General features: G+C 32.0%; 1 protein-coding gene across 2 annotated transcripts in view; it reads right to left on the bottom strand.

Moving 5' to 3' along the window:
* Window positions 1–19903, bottom strand: part of ADGRB3 (adhesion G protein-coupled receptor B3) — a 783011-nt gene that overhangs the window by 461250 nt on the left and 301858 nt on the right. For both annotated transcript variants that reach the window (XM_010371613.2, XM_010371622.2), the window contains 2 exons: window positions 7362–7472; window positions 1237–1398 (listed from right to left, as the gene is read on the bottom strand). In XM_010371613.2, coding sequence (XP_010369915.1) covers window positions 1237–1398; window positions 7362–7472 — 273 coding nt within the window. The remainder of the gene's footprint in view (window positions 1–1236; window positions 1399–7361; window positions 7473–19903) is intronic.

The following is a 19903-nucleotide window of genomic DNA, read 5'->3' as shown; positions in this document are numbered from 1 at the left end:
AATTTACCATTTAACCAATTTTTAGTCTACAACTTAGTAGTATTACCTATATTCATAATGTTGTGAAACAGATATTCAGACTTTTTCATTTTGCAAATCTGAAACTCTACAACCATTAATAACTCTCTCAGACTATCTTTTAATGGATCCCCTTTGCACATTCTGCTGGAAAACTGACATTATTCCTGCTCTTACTCCATGCCACCCACTCTCTACTCTTGCTTTTAGCAACTGTGGAGTCAGCCATCTCTAGAAATGGAACTTAATGAGAAACTTCTAAGCACAAGCTAGCAGATGAAAGGCTGCTGCAGTACAAGTCATTTTCTTTACACGTGTCCCCTTTTGGAGGTCCCTGGAAAGGCTGTGAATGCAAGTCCAGTGTCAATTGCAGCTGTCAGTATGTTTATAGTCACTCATCCACCACATAAATGGTTAGACAAAAAGATAAATCTGGAGATTTGTAACATCATGTGCTTTGAACTTTTGGAAACAAAGTCCAGAGTCCTATTGTTACTTATTTTTACATGAAAGTCAGTGGCCTGGGAGGGAGAAATGTCTATAATATGCATGCATGCATCAACTGAAGAACAAAATTGTGATGTAACATGGAAAATCTGACACTAAGTGGGCATGCTATTGTTAATGCTTCATTTAACATTAAAGATCTCTCTTTCTCCCTCTCTGTCTCTCTTTTCATTAAGTTTCATTTAAGTTTACAAAGCAGTGGATACCTCTGATGATGAAAGTTACTTGAATGAAATAAAATAACAAAAAGTTATTTGGTCAGGGACACTCTTTTCTTTGATAGAGTCAGATAAGTGATAGAAAAACTGCTGACTGCCTGACAGACTATGTCAACCACTGCCTTAAGACATGAATATACATCATATTTTTAGTACGTAGGCAGATTACATTTTTCCTCAAGAATTCAATTGAACATTTTCACCATCTAAAATACAGAAAAGATATTTGAACCTTAAATACTCTTAGAAGTAGATACACAGATTAGAAAGTGATATTTGCAGTGAAGAGGGAGTCATTTACCTAATTTCTTGACTGCTTTAAAAGCAGAAATAATCACACACATCTTAAAATATTACAGTTGAATAATAATTACACTTATCCACTCTAATCAAAATGCCTATACCCATTTCATATGAAAATAACAAATTGTTCCAAATGCGTAGCATGACACAATTCAATAACATCCACAGTTGTAGGTGCTGCTAACACTACCTGGACAGAGGGCAGTGTTATTGCAAACCCTTGATTCTCTTAATGGGCCGCTGCAGTGTGTCCCGTAAGGTGATACACAAGTTCTGGTTCGCACCTGCGACCCTTGACCACAAGTAACTGAACATGTGCTCCACTGGGACCACTCTTCCACACCAGATTCACCTGCATGCAAGACAACAAATAAACATGAAATACTGTCTTAAGTTTTCATCTAGTAAGCATTATACCAAACTGACATTATGACATGCAAGAATAATTTAAATGTAAAAATATGACCATACATCAAAAGGTACATGAAAACATTTCAGAGAAAAATGAAGTTTAAAGAGGAATGCATATAATGCTGATGCAAACACCAAGTTTTGCCATAACCTTATTAGCAAAATACTATTCACAAATTACAATGTACCATGGACACTATGAAGGAACTAATCAGCATTTTTCAATATGACTAATTGTTGAAGTGATTCTCTTCAAATTAATCTAAGACTTTGTATTTTGATGGAAAAGGAAGCAAAATATATTTCTAAGCTTACTCTATGGCTTTGGTGAGCAAAAATATATTGATGTGTTCCTCCTTAGTCCTTTATTGCGTAACACCCTTTCTAATGCTAGATGATGTGGAAACCTGGGAGCTTGGACACATCTAATTTATACTGTATTGAGCACTGACATTTATACTTTATTACTAGTGCAATTTCTACTTTTTCATACTATGATAGCTATTTATTTTGTGGTAATTTATTTAAATCCTTCTGCTAACAATTTCACCGATGATCTAGAGTAGTGATTTTTCAACCCAGAATAAAGACAAATTTGTTGATAATTTTAATTAATTTGATATGGAACTAAAATTTATTTAAAATGGAGCTCTAAAAAGCCAATGAATATCTAAATTCATTAATTTTCTTTGAGTTAGCATCTCAATGAAACTATGTTGAATTTCTATTATTATGTCCCAAGGAGACTCAAAAGTCAACCATTTCTATGACCAATGAAATAGGCTTCTAATTCTATCATAGCATCATGTTCAGGATGAATTTTTAAAACTGATTTGAAAATTTGCAGTTGTTTTTCTCCAAATTCACACTGGATCATTTAGCTGCTGGCAGTTAACTACTTAAGTTAACAATTTAGTCATTGAAAAGTTTGTAGGTGAAATGTTTCTCAAAAGTTTATATCACTGATTAGTCGATCAAAGAGCAATTTAATAATATTTAATGTTTCTGTTTATAATTTGCCTTTAGAATAGAATTCAAAGGATAGAATATGATCATGTATTTGTCCATCATTTTCTAGAAAGACAGTAAATGACTTGAAAATTATTTGCAGGGCTACTCAAGGCAGCTGGTCCACAGACTAGTACTCTAGGAAAGAAGGAGTTTGGGCCAGAATGTAATTCAACACACAGGTTTTCTCAGTGAGAAGTTTGTTCTAAAAATAAAACGTCAGCTGAAATAAAACTCGTGCTTGACGAAGTAGTTGGTTTTACATTCTGATGTAAACTGCTTATTCCTTTGAGAAACATAATGGTCAGTTTGTGGACAAACACTGTTCCACTAACCTCACTTTGAGTAGTACTATTATGACACATTTGCTCTTATATTGTTCTGCATCACGCACCCAGAGGCACAGATGACCATCTGTTTATAACTGGACATATATTGTAAGGGGACAGACAATGGTAACTGGGATGACAGATTACATCAAATGGGACTGCTTTGTGATCAGTGTGAATTGAAAATATTGTATAGATAATCCTTCATTTCAGAATTCTTTTCTTCACAAATTTATATGTTGCTAATTTCATAAAAATGTCCTTGGATGACTATCTGAATAACAGTTAAAGTCATGCTTCATAATTTATTCTTTTACATTAAAGAATACTCTATCAAGATTGAAAATCATTATTCTATAAACCAAATAGAAGGATAATCGTTTAAAAATCCACATATATGAATATATGTGCATATGAATTTAGCAATATAAAATTTAAGCTGAAGTTAGGGAAAATATAATGTACTTTTTAAAATGATGTTCCAAACTGTGATGAGATTAAGTGAGGTATAAATATTATGGTTGCATGTTATTAATTAAAAGAAAATTACGAACAATGTGGATTCTATAAGTGAAATGATAAAGGTTATGAATAAAATTAGTTCTATTTTACCACAAAAGCAGCCTTTTTCCTCTTGCATTGTCATAATGACAGAAAAACATAATTTAACTAAACTGAGCAGTGAATTCAGATCAAGCCCTATATTTAAATTACTTTTGTACAAGTATTTAAACATTTGGGTTGCTTCTGAATGTATGATACTCCAATGATGCTAAGCAGGCTAAGTAGTGGTGCCTGGATCATGAAAGTTTGATAATGAATGCTCAGAATTGGCCTCATCACTCTTCCTCTTTCTTCATTGATCAAAAACAAAGTAAATAAATAAATAAATAAATAAACAAATAAATAAATAAAACATATTGTCTTTCAGATTTTGAATTAAATTTCTGCCAGTGAAATAGTGGCCTACCTATCAAAAAATCTTATTATAACTCAAAGCCTATAGTTTCAGTGACATTTCCACTAAATACTTCTTTTTTCCATGCTGCCACTTCCTTATTTATAAAAGTATGAGGAACATTCTAGTCAAGAACATTAGGCCATTGTGAGAACAGCTAATATATATTATAAGAAAGATGTTAAAAATATTCAATGACATTAAAATAGTAAAGTATAAGACAAAGTATACTGTTTTTAATATATGTGTGTTTGGAGATAGTATGAACTAAAAGCTCTTTAGCCTAGCATGAAACACAAAAGGAAACTGGAAAAGCATTGCAATTAAAGTCAGAAGACCTGTGATTGATGGAAATCTACTGAATAATGGCTCTGTGACCTTCAGAAACTCATTTTATTTCTTTGAATGTCTTTGATAAAATGAATATTATATTTACTTCAAAATCTGTGAAGATTGAGTGAGATAATGTGTGAGAATGTATTTTAAATTATTAACAAAATATTAATATAAACTTTTGCTAGTATCTTAAAGTCATGAAATTAGAAGTGTACTTTTAATTTTATTTATTTATTTATTTATTTACTTACTTACTTACTTACTTACTTACTTACTGAGACGAAGTCTCACTCTATAGCCCAGGCTGAAGTGCAATGGTGTGATCTTGGCTCACCGCAACCTCTGCCTCCTGGGTTCAAGAGATTCTCCTGCCTTAGCCCCCCGAGTAGTTGAGATTACAGGTGTGCACCATCACACCTGGCTAATGTTTTGTATTTTTAGTAGAGACGGGGTTTCACCATGTTGGTCAGGCTGGTCTTGAAGTCCCAACCTCAGGTAAACCACCCACCTTGGCCTCACAAAGTGCTAGGATTGCAGGCATGAGCCACCACGCCCAGCCTAATTTTATTTTTTTTTAAATTTTAGATAACATGTTACATAGTTCAAATTTAGGCTGTTTTCCTCACTGTAATAAAATACTACTTTTGTAAACATGTTTATAAATTAATTGATGACTATGATACTTAAGCATAAGCAAATGTAACTAGGATATCTTAAGCCATCTTATTGGCATTTAATTTAGATGTCTATATTAAATACATGTATTTTTATGACATCATTTAATTTTACACTCCTTAACAATAAATAAAGATTGCATGACAGGCTATTAGAGCATCATCCTTTATGTCCAAACTATGCTACTTTATCAAACGTTACTCTTTTTAAAAACTGTTACACTCACTTTATCACTCTATAGAAAGATTGATTTTAATTACAATCTTTTACTGATCATATTGATTGAAAAGGCCAGGTTACTCATTTGGAGAAGTAATTCTTAAACATTAAAGTGTGATAGCTTTTGCTTTTTTCTCCATGATTAATATGAAAATATATTGTCTTTCGTTATTGTTTAAATTTATGTTTTTGCCTTATTCTTTGTTCTCAAATTACTGTTAACAAATTTTATATTATTTATATGCAACAGTCATTTTTTTGGCTTAAAGACAAATACAGGGAAATATTTCATAAGTAAAGTTTAATTTTTATAAAATTTCATTGTGTGACACTTACCTGTATTTATTCAGACTACCTTAACACCTAAAGAAAGTATAATTTAGGAAAATATTTAAGGAAAACCTTCTTCTCTTTTTCACATTATAATTGTCTTCTATTAAATTATAAATTTTTAAAATTACTTAAAATAATGTAGTTTTCCAGTTTTACATCAGTACTGAAATAGTTTAATTTTAAAGTCTTATACACGTCTTTATGTTTGTCTATACTATATTTGGTTAAAATAAAATAATAAATATTTATTACTTATCATTTTGAAATTAGTAATTCCTTACTAGGAAAACACAATGTTCCTTGAAATTTGAATTTACCAAAAGGGTATTGGCTGAAAATTGTGAACTGAACTATGTCACAGACAAATCAAAAAACTTGTACAAAAACTTTTGGCCAAATTGCATAATATTCATGCATAAACTAACCATGCTACGCTATTGGAAATTTAAAACTATCATTTTCCATTTCACTTTCTATTGACTCTAATTTTTAGGAACTTCAGTAAACCAGTGTCTGCCATGTCTTTTGCACAAATAAAATACACCTTTTTTAATCTTGCAGAAATGCCCCCATGAGATGGTGCTGACAAAGATGAGTAGTCAGCCCATGCCCGTGTGTCTCTAATCTCTGCTCAGTGGTTGAAACTTTTTGCTCCCTATAAAGAAGAGAAATACATTTAGAAATTTGGAAATTTGCCTAAACCTGTAAACCTGTTAACGCACTTTTAGACTTGTTCAAACAAATAGTAAAAATGAAAATCAATTTTTCTTAAACAAGAAGGTGCACAAAAAGGGATCCAGATAAGCAAGTTTCTGCATTTCTGTATTTGGTTGCAATATATATCTCAAAAAAACTAAAAGTGAATCTTTGTAGAATTTATTTTAAACTTCCTGTTCTGAAAATTTGACCTCCTTACAACTAATGTATCAAAATCTTCTACTCACCCATTATTGAGAGCAAAACTCTTTAATAATATTTGCATTTTTATATTGCAGATTCACATCTAGTGTTCTAAAAAATATTATCCTAAGAACATGTGAACTGAAGGAAATATCAATTTCTTGGGGGAATTTCATCACTGTCAGTCTAAATGTCATGTCAGGAAACTGGTCATGTACTTGAAACTTCTGTATTAATGGCAAAACATCGAGACGTATACAATTTTTTAAGACATAGATAAAACTGTTAGCTTTCAATTTCCCAAAACAAAGGTGACAATTGAAAATTTACAAAACAAGTTTAAACACTTTTTCTTTTAAAGATGTACTACATGCAACGTACTCAGATGGAATTAGACCAATTTATTATGATAAGAAAAAATATGAATACATATATTAGTTCAAATTCTGTAACTAAATAATTGGCATAAATTATACATACTCCAAATACTTACAGATATATTTGGAGGGAGGTTTTTTAAAAGTAATCTAATTAATTTAGAATTAATCATTTTATAAAGTAGAAAGTCATTTTAGTTGATATTTAATTAGTTGGAATGTGTTACAACTTAACACTGTTAACTTGTCATTATTTAGCTCATATAACACAACTCTTTTCAAATAAAAATTATTAAAATTTTTAAAAGTTTATATTTTCTGTGCATTTTAACAATAATTAATACTTATAAGTAGGACCACACTTGAAAAAATTCAATATATTCAATATTATTAAAATAAAAATCGTTGTCTAAAGTTTCATTTAAAGTTATAATTTTTGAAAGTCTTTTGTCAATCAATTATTGAAGAAATAACTTTGCTGTCTTTCTTTAAAAGTTTAATGATACATTTTAAGTAGTTAATTAGCATAAATGCTATTATGTAAATCTTAAATGTCCCACACTGAAAGCAAAATAATTCTTACATAATTTTTGTGCACTTTTCAATTCACAGCTACTTTATTTATGGACTTTAACTGGTGACAAAAAAAAATGGCTCAAAAAAATATCAGCTCCAAAAACTGACAAATGTGCAGCAAAAGATTATGAAAACATGCAGTGGCTTCATTAAATTAACAACAATAAATATACAAATGTAACTAACGTATTACCAGTTTGTGCCATAAATTTAGCAGCATCAGCTTGTTCCTGAGGGACCCTTTTTTCATGAACAGATCGAGGTCGCTGACTTTTAATTGTATGATCTCCCATCATTCCAAATTCTAGAGACAGAATAAAGGTATATGAAAGCTTGTGTGTAGACATTTCTCACAAATTACATTACTGTCTCATGCAATATGTTCCTACACATACCTAGAAGATAATTATTAAATTCACAGTTCTAAACTTGCTAGGCTAATCTGCTTGGAATATCTCAAAACTCAAGTCAGAAAACCTATAAACATGAACAAGATTTCAAAAAACAATAATAACAGTCAATAAAATGACACATCAGATTTTAGTCAACTTAACAGAGATACTGTACTCTTTTCTGATAATGTTTTGAAGCAATACATAAGAAAAAATACAACCACAGTGTTAACTGTTGTTTTTTTAGACAGAGAATCCTGACTTGGTAGCATCTGCTTCTTTGCTCAACAATGATCACCCCCAGAAGTTTGTCAGCAGTTTCCTTGTTACTAGATTACTCAGTCCTGTAACTTAACTTTTCTAAGGTAAACCCAGTCACTTAACAGACTACCTTTTTTTTTTTTTCCATCCAAAGATGAGGTTGCCCTTGGTGTCTTCAAAGGCTCATGGAATATAGCGGCCTTGGTCATTCTCATTATTCCCTTCCCTGCCCCAATAAATTTCTCCCCCCTTTTCTAATCACATGTAAAGGAATATTTTCTCTTTTAAAGTTATATTTATAAAATTTATTGTTTCCAGCCTTCTGTTATTTGATTATTTGATAGCAGAACTTTCAAGAAAGGCAGAAAAAAAATTATCTGGGAGTAACTCAGGAACAAATGGAAGAAAGAAAAAAAAATAGTTGAGTAAAAGAACAGCTTCTATGTAACATATTTTTAAAAATTCATATTCTTAGAATTCTGCAAGAGATCTGTGCTTACTGAACTGTGACTGAAAAGTGGTTTTACTAAAATCAGAGCCTAATGTATGAAATAGTTGTTGGTTTTGTCTCATAGGGGTTTAGATAGGGGAAGGGAATACTGAGGGGCAAGAAATTGTGCTGCTATCTTTTACATCAAGAAAATTACTAGGCCCTTAAGACCAGGTGTCTTAAACATGACCAAGATGACTGGGTGAAATGTGTTCCACTGACACTGCAGATAGTGTAATTAAGTAGTGTTATTTTGTAAGCAGTAATTCTACCAATTCTTTTATGTAAGGAGAAAAGACTAGCATACATTTTCATCTGTCCTAGCAAATCTTCACATAAAAATTAAACCATGGCATCTGACTGATGTGTCATGAAATTTTTTACAGATAATGTACTCAAAAGAACATCCCCTGAGAAATCCGAGAAATCTAAATGTGTGTTTGTTTTTGTCAGGTGAGAAAATATCCAAGGCAGAACATATAAAAGAATAGCTTCTATTTAATATATTTTTAAAAATTCATTTGCTTAGATTTCGGCAATATCCTACACTGTAGTTATTTCTACTTATCAATAAGAAAATGTCAATGGGTTTGACCTTGTAAAATCCATCACTATTTTCCACTACTGTCAACATCCTTTCATTCCATTCATTTATGTGTGCTGTAAGTGGTGCCTAAACCATGTTTTGCCAGGCCATAAGAAGTATCTAATCACTCATGTAACGATTTTGGAAATTAATGATTTAGGAAGTTTATATGTAGAATGACTATCCAATATTTTCAAATATTACATGCAATTAGAATGTTTCTGGATATGAAATAGCACCAGAATTTAGTAATAATTTTTATCAACAGTATGCTTCACCTTATTTCCTCTTGAATTTGTATTTTAAGTTGTGGGTATGTCTATTGTTTTCAGCATTTATGTCAGAGTATAGGTTTACATAAGTCACCTGGGGGCTCTGATGCTCACACTGAGGTAATTTTGGCACTGAGAGGGCAAAGAATGCTGAAAAGATTATTTCATGCCTACAACTTAATTATGTAGTAAATAACTGTATAACCTGTTCTAGCAGAAGGTAATTCTTCAACTCAGTGGCAGCATGATAACAGGCTGAAATCTCTTTTCTAAGGAAAATGGTTTATTTTTAACAGAGACTATGATTTCAAATTAAGGAGGTCTGAGTATGTCCGTGGGTCTTGGTCTGTCACCCAGGCTGAAGTGCAATGGTGCAATCATAGCTCACTATAAACTTGAACGCCTGGACTCAGGTGATCCTCTCCCTTGCCTCAGCCTCCCAAGTAGCTAGGACAACAAGCACCATCCACCGTGCCTAGCTAATTTTAAAGTATTTGTTGTTGTTGTTGTTGTTGTTGTTGTTGTTGTTGTTGTTGTTAGAGCAGGGTATCACTATCTTTCCCAGACTGATCTCAAACTCCTGGCCTCAAGGGATCCTCCCACCGCTGCTTCCCAAATTGTTGGGATTACAGGTAGGAGCTACCATGGCCAGCCTTGGGATGATTTTAAAAGGGGCATATTCAATTTTTAACACTTTCTTAAGTTTAAAACAAGTTGAAGTGTTCATTTTTTAAAGAATAGAACAAATTTAAGTAAATCATTTTATATTATCAGTTGGAATGTGATTTACATCTCTTAAAATATGTGTAATGCAAATTTAATTTCAATATCCTACAAATTAAATTTCAATATCTTACACTGTAGTTATTTCTACTTATCAATAATCAATGTTATATGAATACTAGTGCTGATAGTTTATCATAAGTCACAATATTTGCAATAAGAAATTCTTCAATAATTTATGAACTTGATTATAAACTTATTACATAATCAGAAGTTTGAATTGGAATTGTTGATTATGGTTGTCACTATAATGTATCTGAAAAATTATTTTTAAAAAATGAGAATTAATATGAGGTCCTGATATAACTAAATTCCTTATAAGAGAGAAGACATTAAAATTCATTGATTTTTTTCAGATGGGAAAATAACACTATGGTGGTATTTTTTTGAATATTCCACATCCATTGTTCTAGACTTAATTCAAATTTGTAATTGAAATATATAAACTATTGTCTAACCAAGTGTGTTTCTTCTGCCAAAGTTTACATCCCATGTTTCAAAATAAAAAAATTTCTTTGTTTTAGATTTGCTATTAATAGTAAGATTTAACAGATAACGTTATGGTTCTCTCCATACCTCACAATGGGGTATTTTTAAAACATTTGTGTTGTCTTTCAAGATAGCATTGTCTTCTTCACTTCTAATAAAAATTTAGGCCAATTGGATCATCCAAACTTAGGAAAAATCAATTATTTTTGCTATTATTTTATGTGGCGAAAGTGGGTTGAGGTATACTTTTAGCATAGCAGGCTTTCTGAATAATATAAATTCTTCATGGATGGTTGATTCATATTCAAATGATTCTTAGTTGGCAAAGATAACATATTACATTAGTTACATGAGAAAAAGAACATAACCAAATTAAAAGATGATCTGCTTTGGTGAAAGCAATGAAAAGCAAGTTATGAAATCAAATGAAATAATGTATAGCATAACATTATATATGTACACATGGTACATGGTTTATGAATATACAGGGTTATTTCCTATACCTTTATGTTGATGTTATCAGTGAAGTGGTGGGTAAACAACTATGTTCATGTATAAAACCCAAATGATTAGAGATGACTTCCATGTTTAGGTACATTTTCTCAATCTTTCACTGTGCTTCTTGCTAAAAAGCAATAGGCTCTGGAAGTCACATGCAATCGAAGTTACATGAAAGAAAAATTTTGAAAATAATTTTCTTCAGTACAATTTTATGTCATTTCTTCCCCAATCCAGGAATATGTAAGTAGATCATTAAAAAATAAATAGACTTAAAATTTGACTTTTGATAGTCAATTGTCAGTTATAAAGTTTTTGTCTGGAAATTAACGGTCATCATATGAAATCAAATTCATTAAAAAGTTAAAACACAAACACATATCCGTTTCTTATTTTACTATGTGTATTTTTAAACATACAGACAAATACATCCATAGATTAAGAGGTAAGAGTCATTACTGTAATCTGTCTAGCAATGGAAATACTATTTCACATTGTTAGTTATCTTTTGTTTACATGTCCACAGAAGTCATCCTCACCTATGCCATTATTGCTTCTCAACAAACTTTTGGAGTTATGTACTACTTGCACTGTGTGGTCAAAGTGCACTACTTGTTGTTATGGGATTCGTCAAACCACTGTACCTTTTCTTACATTTTCCTAAACTTAAAACACCTGCATTTCTAGTGATGCCTGCAAGTAAGTCTCTCACCAAGCCCAACTCAAATGGCAGCACCTCCATGAACTGTCTCCTCATTAACCAAACATAACCTCTGCCTTCCTCAACTTCTATTTTTCTTGACTTTGAATTAAAAATGGACTTTCTTTATAATTATTAGATTGTCTTACTCTTTCTAGCAGATTATAAACTTCTAAGGAAAAGGAAGTATTACTTATGAATTTTAAAATCACTTCCTGCTTTGGAAATAACTGAAGTTCAATATTTATTTATCAAACAAATAAACTTTGCATTAAGAATTGTTTCTCCAAAATGCAAGTTTCTAGATGTCGAGAACGATTTTTTTAAATTGCTTAATTCAATGGGGAGAAAAATAAAATTTTCTGTGAAGTACTTGAAAATTAGTTATGTATGATTATCATGGTCAAAATTCCTGCTGGCAATAAGGTTATTATCCATAAATATTCAGGTTATTATTAAAAAAATTAAAATACTGCTTCATTTAAAAATTCAATGTTGCCGTCCTGAAACAAAGCTTTTTTTTAAATAAACATTTATTAATTAGTATCTTAGGAACAAAGTTATACAGACGAATCAGAAATGGTTTCTGATATTTTAAAGCTCATAGTTCAAGGAAATCTGTTAAACATGGCCTGATCCTTTGAAATATATAAAGCCATTATAATCAAAATATTATTGAGCTACACTTGAGACTCATTTTTATATCAATTTCTTAAATACTGCAATGTCCTCAACTACAATGACTTGCTAATTTGTCTCCAAAGAGAAAACAAAAATAATCTTTTAATATGTCTCCAAAGAGAAATAGAATTAAATCTTTCAAGCCATACAATTGTACATTGGAACTGATATTTCATTTATCACAATCCAACAAGAAAGAATATTAAAATATGCTTTGCTGACAGGAGAAAGATTCCATCATCTGACTGGCTTAAGGTATTGTAGGCAAGTAAGTTCTGTTGAGAAGCAACCATATATTTTCTGAAAAATATTATTAGATTTAATGCCTTATAGGCTCATATTTAGGCAGGAATATAAATTATTAATTTTTTTTCATTTAGAAACAGAACCGGCACAGTGACTTTGCATGAAAATTTTTGCTACACACTGTAGTTGGGAGTTTTTTTTGTTTTGTTTTTCTTTTTAGAGACGGAGTTTCGATCTTGGTGCCCAGGCTGGAGTGCAATGGCGCCATCTTCGCTCACCGCAACCTCCGCCTCCCAAGTTCAAGCGATTCTCCTGCCTCAGCCTCCCAAGTAGCTGGGATTACAGGAATACACCACCAAGCCCTGGGAATTTTGTATTTTTTTTTAGTAGAGACGGGGTGTTGGTCAGGCTGGTCTCAAACTCCTGACCTCAGGTGATCCACCCGCCTCGGCCTCCCAAAGTGCTGGGATTACAGGAGTGAGCCATCGCGTCTGGAGATAGTTGGGAGATATTTTGATAGTGAAGAGCAACCCAGATTATCAGGATTTTGGTATCTTTCTAATCTCTAAGAGTTTGCCTTGATTTTAATAGTGTTTAAAAATGTTACCAGATTTAAAAATTGTATTCTCATTAAATTATTTTTTTGTAACCTGTATAGCCAAGTGTTCTGTGAAAAGATAGAGCTGATAGGATAAAAGACTGGAATTAATATAATAAAAAAACATTTCTACAGTTAGCATGAACTGAATAAAATTTTTTAAAGGATACTTTTACTACTGATTATAAATATACTGATTTCATTTTCCCAAAGAACCATAAAAAATACAATAGATGATGGAAGAAAACTTCCAAAAAATTCCAGAATGACAGTTATATAATAAATTAATAAATATTTGGATATATTTAAATAAAATGAGATTAATCAATATTAAACATATTAGAAATCTGATAGATATATCATTAAAATTTAAGAGATTAACTGATATTCTTTCTTATTATTTCTTGGTTCCATTCCCAAAGCTAGATATGTAGCTACATGGCCCAAAATGCTATTTCTTACAGAAATAAAACAAAATTTGCTTTTCAAAATACTTTGACAGAAATTATTTTATTGGGTAGCTGGGCGTAACTCTGCTAAGCAAATGAGTAATTTTAGGGCACTTCTAAAAATGGATAAAACGTGAAATAGTCAAAGGGCATACTGCTAATATGTTTACAGAAAAGTTAAAAATATTCAAGAGTGTTCAATGTTGTTACACTGTCTAACTTATAACATTTTGTAGAAGTGATTATCAAATATATTTGGTGTATTTAGACAATAATGCTGTATTTATGTAACATTATTCAAGTAAAAACAATGAAATAATTACATATAATAGATTTTCCTTCGGAACTCCTCAAACATTTGTTTGAAAATTATGTAACGAAATATTTTATGAAAATGTTTTCAGGAAATTCAGAGGATAAACCATTAAATCATTATTTTTATACTTATTCTGTTTGCCGTCCAGGAAATGTTAGTAAGTTGGACACAGTCTTCCATGCAAGAATTCATCAATGTGTGTAATCGTGCAGGAATTATTTATTATTTCTTATCCATTATGCAATTGTGTGTTAATATCTCGTTATCTTCCTGAGACAACTACTGAATTCTTATAAATCAGCAGGAATAGTTTGCTTAAAAATATATTTTATTTGTTGGTGACGAGAAGCACATAAATGACAAATACAATTCTACTTTCAATAGTACTAGCAGTTAGATATTTTTTGTTGTTGATTTGTTTCAGACCTTAATTTAGCACATTAGCATACCAGTGGCCAAATAAGATGCTTTACTGAAATTGTTAACATTTTTACAGTAGACTAAAACTCTTACAGCATACAATTTTAATAACCTTGTTGCTAATGTGTCTCTTGACAAGATCTTAGAAAGTCAGAAATATAAGAAAGTAAACTGAATTGTCCCTGGATGGTTATTTCTATATTTTCCAAACTAGAACATGGCTTGGTTGCTTTTCTGCCAAGCTTTCTGACCTGCACACTCTGTCTTCAGAGAAGATTTTATAGAGGTTACCAAAAGGATGGGCACTTCTCTGGCTTATGTCCAGTATGGTACTTTTAAATTCACAAAAGCTCATTATCATTTATTATAACAGTGTAGTGTAGAATAATTTAACTTAAAGCAATATCACTGTATACATATTTACTGAAATAACTTAAAATATTCCATAAAATAATTTGTACATTATTTTATAGTACTACTACTGGTACATTGTTGGTATATTATTAGTACAAAATAAATGCCACCCTACAATTAAAGGTTAAAGATTAGATTAATGGTTGCTTGACCAAAAAAAAAAAAAAATTACGTGGTAGATGAAATATCTTCTTTTTTCATAAAACACTAGTATTTAGGTAATTCTGGTGCCTCTGTATTGTACTTGAATTACAATCAATTGAATTGAAAGATTTCAAGGCTTACTTTTTGTACATGGAGGTAAGGGAGAAAGGTTTCTCTGTCTTTCACGTAGTTTTACTTTACCTATTATGTTTATATAAAAATGCTTTTATAAAAGAGAATCTAGAAATACCAAAGTAGTTCTGGTCATGTTTTACCATTTATCTACCACTATATTTTAGTTTATTACAAAAAGTTTTAACTTAAAATAGTATCTTTTATACACATTTAGTGAAAGAAGTATCAAACCTGACTTTCTTAATAAGAATGATTCTTCTAAGACCTGTATATAGCATTTATAATTTCTAAAATAACTCTAATGCCATCTTAACTATTCCCTTAACATTTTAGCTTATTTTTCAGAAATGAACTAAGATACATGGAAAATATTTTCAGTATTTTTCTAGTACATGAAAATTCTTTTAATCAATTATCTACTATTTGAGCTTGTTTTCATCAGTTGTTATTACTACTAAGGCACAAGTGGTATTCTATAGAGAGATCTACAAATAATTAGTATTTTCAAAGCTGTGCTTCACATACTAAAGATAGTTAAGACCATTTTAACTGGGATGAAGGTTAAGGCTCAATGTGGAGGGGTGGAAAAATAAATAAGCAATCAGGAGACGCAGCTCATATTTCAGGGCATCACGCCTTAAATTCCCTGCACCTGTTTCCTCTTCTTGCAAAAGGAGATACTGGGAACATGATCTCTAAGGTCCCCTTATGATCTAAAATTACATTATTTTCTCAGATCGAAAGTTGATTCGTGAACATATAGGCTATCTCTCAGCAGACCAAGAGTTGTAAAAGACCTGGCCAAGCTCGATGAACAGGTCTGTACTGTACACAGACATACACGAATGTGTGCACATGCACGAGTCTGAGTAACATAAGAGTTGTTTCATTTCCTCAAGACATTTTCTCAAATCATTCAAGGTTGAAGTTATTTTGATCCATGTCTAAGCATTAAATCAAGGTTTACTTTGCATGTGAAATCTCAGATTGCCTAATACTTATTTTAAAAAGTACCTCTATGCTGTAGCTAGCATCCACACTGCACAGAATTTTTTTTATAGGAGGGAATTTTATCAAAGGCATTGGGGAATGAATACATTTCACTCATTCAACAAACATTAAGTGAGCACCCATCACATTCCACACAGGATTCTCAGCACTGGAGATGTAACCGTGAACATAGCAGACAAAAATCTTGTTTTTGATAGAAGAACATTATTGTTATTCCTAGTCTGATATATAAGGCTTATGAAATATTGAATGAAAATTAAATTAACAAGCCAGCGTTTTAGAAAGGTTATCAGTAGTTATATATACATTTCTCTTATAAATAACTTTTTAGTTTTTCATTCATAGAGTACTTCATATAAAACCAAGCACGTATCTCACCCGTATTATTATTCCACAAAATTTGTTTTAAAGGACCATTTAAATTAAAACTATGTACACAAAAGACATATCACGATGACACAAATAATATTGTAGTCTTACTGTCTTCTATGTATTATGTTTACAGGTTTCTCTCTTTTTAATTTTAATAGACTTTTTTTGTTATGGGCCAATCTAGTCTCTCTACATCTCAGAAGATAATATCTGTCCTTTATCGTTCTATCCTCCTATTCTTATATTATATATTTTATTATTTTTATTTTTTTAAACTGCCCAAGAAGATATAAATGTACTTAAACTACATAACTCCCTTATATTTCCCTATCACTAGACATATGTGTTGTCTTCAAAGATTTTTTTACCTGAAGAGAGTCTCCTAAAGTGGTTTTGCTGTGAGGAATCACAATTTAAATTTTGTTCGATATTGCCACATTCCACACCCCCTGCCGAAGTGTACAGTGTTTATCCTGACATACTTTAGTGCACGTAGTGTTGGCAGGGCAGACATTAACTCTTCTTCATCTGAAACTATTTGATTTCTATCAACATACAACATCTCTCTTCATTCTGATTTGTGCTTTTCATGTTTACTCCAATTTTGTCTGATATTAATGTTATTATTCCTGCTTTGTTGATACATTTGTCTGCTACATCTTTTTCCATATTTTATTTTCAGCCCCTTAGTGTCATTTTGCTTCAAGCATGTATCTTTTACATAACATATATAGTTGGATTTTAAAAATCCCATCTTCCTTTTAATAGGGAATTAAACCCACTCACATTTATTGTATTTATTACAATGTTGAATATTTCTCTTCTGTCTTATTTTAGTGTTTGTCTTTACCATGTTTTCTTGCTGTTTATTTTTTGCCCTTTCCTAATTTTTTTTTTTTTGATTGATAGGAATTGCCACTGCTACTTTTTTCTCGAGATATCGTGATTTAATTATTTAAAAGTGTTATACCCTAATTTCTCACATATACATAAAATGTATCTTTAAAAATCTGTCAATCTCTTTAATTAATCAGCATCTATAGGTTTCTCCAGCCAAGACAATAATTTGGGTCTGCTATCACTTCCCCTTCTTCCTTTATAGCCATTTGTCATGTATTTCCAAACCATTATATTCGTACATTGTGCTTTACTAATTTATACTTAACTATTAGATTATTTTTGGTTTCTTCGTTTGTCTTCTTTCTTAGATTCATTTATCATTTTGTTCAACATATTCTTTCACAGAGAATGGGCTAAAGTTGATTTACCTCACCCTGACACGCTTGAAAGTTAGTCTGGCTAGTCTTAGAAATTTAGGGTTAAGTTTTTTTCTCATTAAACTTTGAAGATACTTCTATACTGACTCCTCGTATCCAGTGTTGCCCATGAGTCTTCTTACAAGAGAATAACTTTTATATCTGGAAGGTTTTTAGGACTTTTTTTTTTTTTTTTTTTTTTTTTGAGACAGAATCTCTGTCACCCAGGCTGGAGAGCAATGGCGCGATCTCGGCTCACTGCAAGCTCCGCCTCCCAGGTTCAGGCCATTCTCCTGCCTCAGCCTCCGGAGTAGCTGGGACGACAGGGGCCAGCCACCATGCCCGGCTAAATTTTTGTATTGTTAGTAGAAACGGGGTTTCACCATGTTAGCCAGGCTTGTCTGCAACTCCTGGCCTCAGGTGATCCACTTCCCTCGGCCTCCCAAAGTGCTGGAATTAAACGCGTGAGCCACGGCGCCCGGCCCCCGCTTTTTAGGACTTTTATCCTTGGAGTTTTGAAATTGTACCAGTGTGTCTAGATATTAGTGTTTTTCATTTCGCTTACTTGGTACTCTATGTTCCCCTTCAGTACAATGACCGGCTATCTAGCAGAGCACACTGAATGTTTTCCTCCTTAGCTAACTTTCTAATTTATTTTCTTCCACGTTTGTTTTGGAGGTTCTGAGTTACCGCCAGCTGTACTCTGCTTCCATCTCAACCCCCTCACATTCCAATAATTTTCTCTATGAAAATTGAGCCCATGATTCTTGATTAATAAAGGGTAACTGCAAAATATATAATTTCCCATTTCATTCTCGGAACAATTCTTTCTTGTTGCAGAAACCTCTCAAAAGAATATCCTCTAATTCCTCTCTTCCCACTCACCCAATAATGTCAGATAATCTGACTTCAAACCTCCTTCCTTGAATGAAACTGCTCTCTTGAAAGTCAATTGCCTCTTAAGAACTGTCATGTTCATCATGATTCTTTCAGGATTTGACATTCTCCCGCCCTCCCCATCCCACAACCGTTCTTGAAATGCTCACCTTCCTTGGCTTTCAAAGCTGACAGGATTTTAATTTTCTTCCTCCTCTTGTCTGCTTTTCTGTCTCTTTCATTGCCTTAGTGACTCTTCATCCTCTAAATGTGAGTTTTCCTTTAGATTCTGCCTCAACATTCTCTTCCCCAGAAATCTCACTCATTCCTACAGTATCAGGTATGGCTTTTAGGCAAATAACTGTCAGCCTCTCACTCCCATTGGCCAATATACATTTTCCAGGCCACCTACATGAAGTGCCTCATAAATATTTTGATGGCTAACAGCATTTATTAAAACAAATGATCATTTCCCTTAGGAGACCCACTCCTCGTTGTACATTTTGCATTTCTTTTTAACAGACACACGGTGCCCAAAATAAATATTTGGTGAATAAATAAATATCAAATTAAAAATAATTTGAGCAGAAATACTGCAGAAAGCTGTCTTAGGCTTATGAAAACATTGTGATAGACCCATTTGGTTATATAAAGATAGGATGCCAGGCTTGAAAATTTATAGGCTATAGAATAGAGATTATTTTACATAATTGCAGAGTAATAATTAAAGTTTACTGAGGCTTCCAGAGAGAGAAGGTGAGGCTCACTGTGGACAACAGAGAAGGGGAGTGAGGCTAATAAATCTTGGGAGAGGAATAAAAAAAGACATGTCCAGAAACATGATGGGAAAATGAGACCAGAGGAAAAAAACTGAAAATTCCTTGTGGAAGGAATTGAAAAAGAAATTATTAATAATAGTGATATTTAGATAGAAATACATACTATGCTGTGGTAAAATATAATCCCTCTCCACTCAATCCAACTTTTATTAAATGCCTACTTAACCTGCATTACAAATACTTAAACGGAAAGGATTAAAGAAAAGGAAGCTTGGTTTCATGTTGAGGTTGAAAAGGGAGACAGAATAAAGAAAATAGCTCCAGAAGGAAAATGCAAAGCAATTATTGATAATACAGATGAAATAAATGGATGGGTGGACAGGAAGAAATGTATGTAATCCCTGCCTCAAAGAATCTTTAGAAATATTAAGAGGATGTTGAATTTCTAGCTCTAAATTATGTTACAGTTAAGCCAAGTATGTGTTTAAAAATTTATACTAAATTAAAGATAAGTTCTTGGAACGCTAGAGAATTTGGGAGCACCTTGATGACAATGCTAGGGTTATA

The sequence above is a fragment of the Rhinopithecus roxellana genome, chromosome 4, assembly GCF_007565055.1.
Source record: "Rhinopithecus roxellana isolate Shanxi Qingling chromosome 4, ASM756505v1, whole genome shotgun sequence".
NCBI classification, from domain to species: Eukaryota; Metazoa; Chordata; class Mammalia; order Primates; family Cercopithecidae; genus Rhinopithecus; species Rhinopithecus roxellana.
The sequence above is the reverse complement of the archived record's forward strand: the minus strand, read 5'-3'. Positions and strand labels throughout refer to the sequence as shown.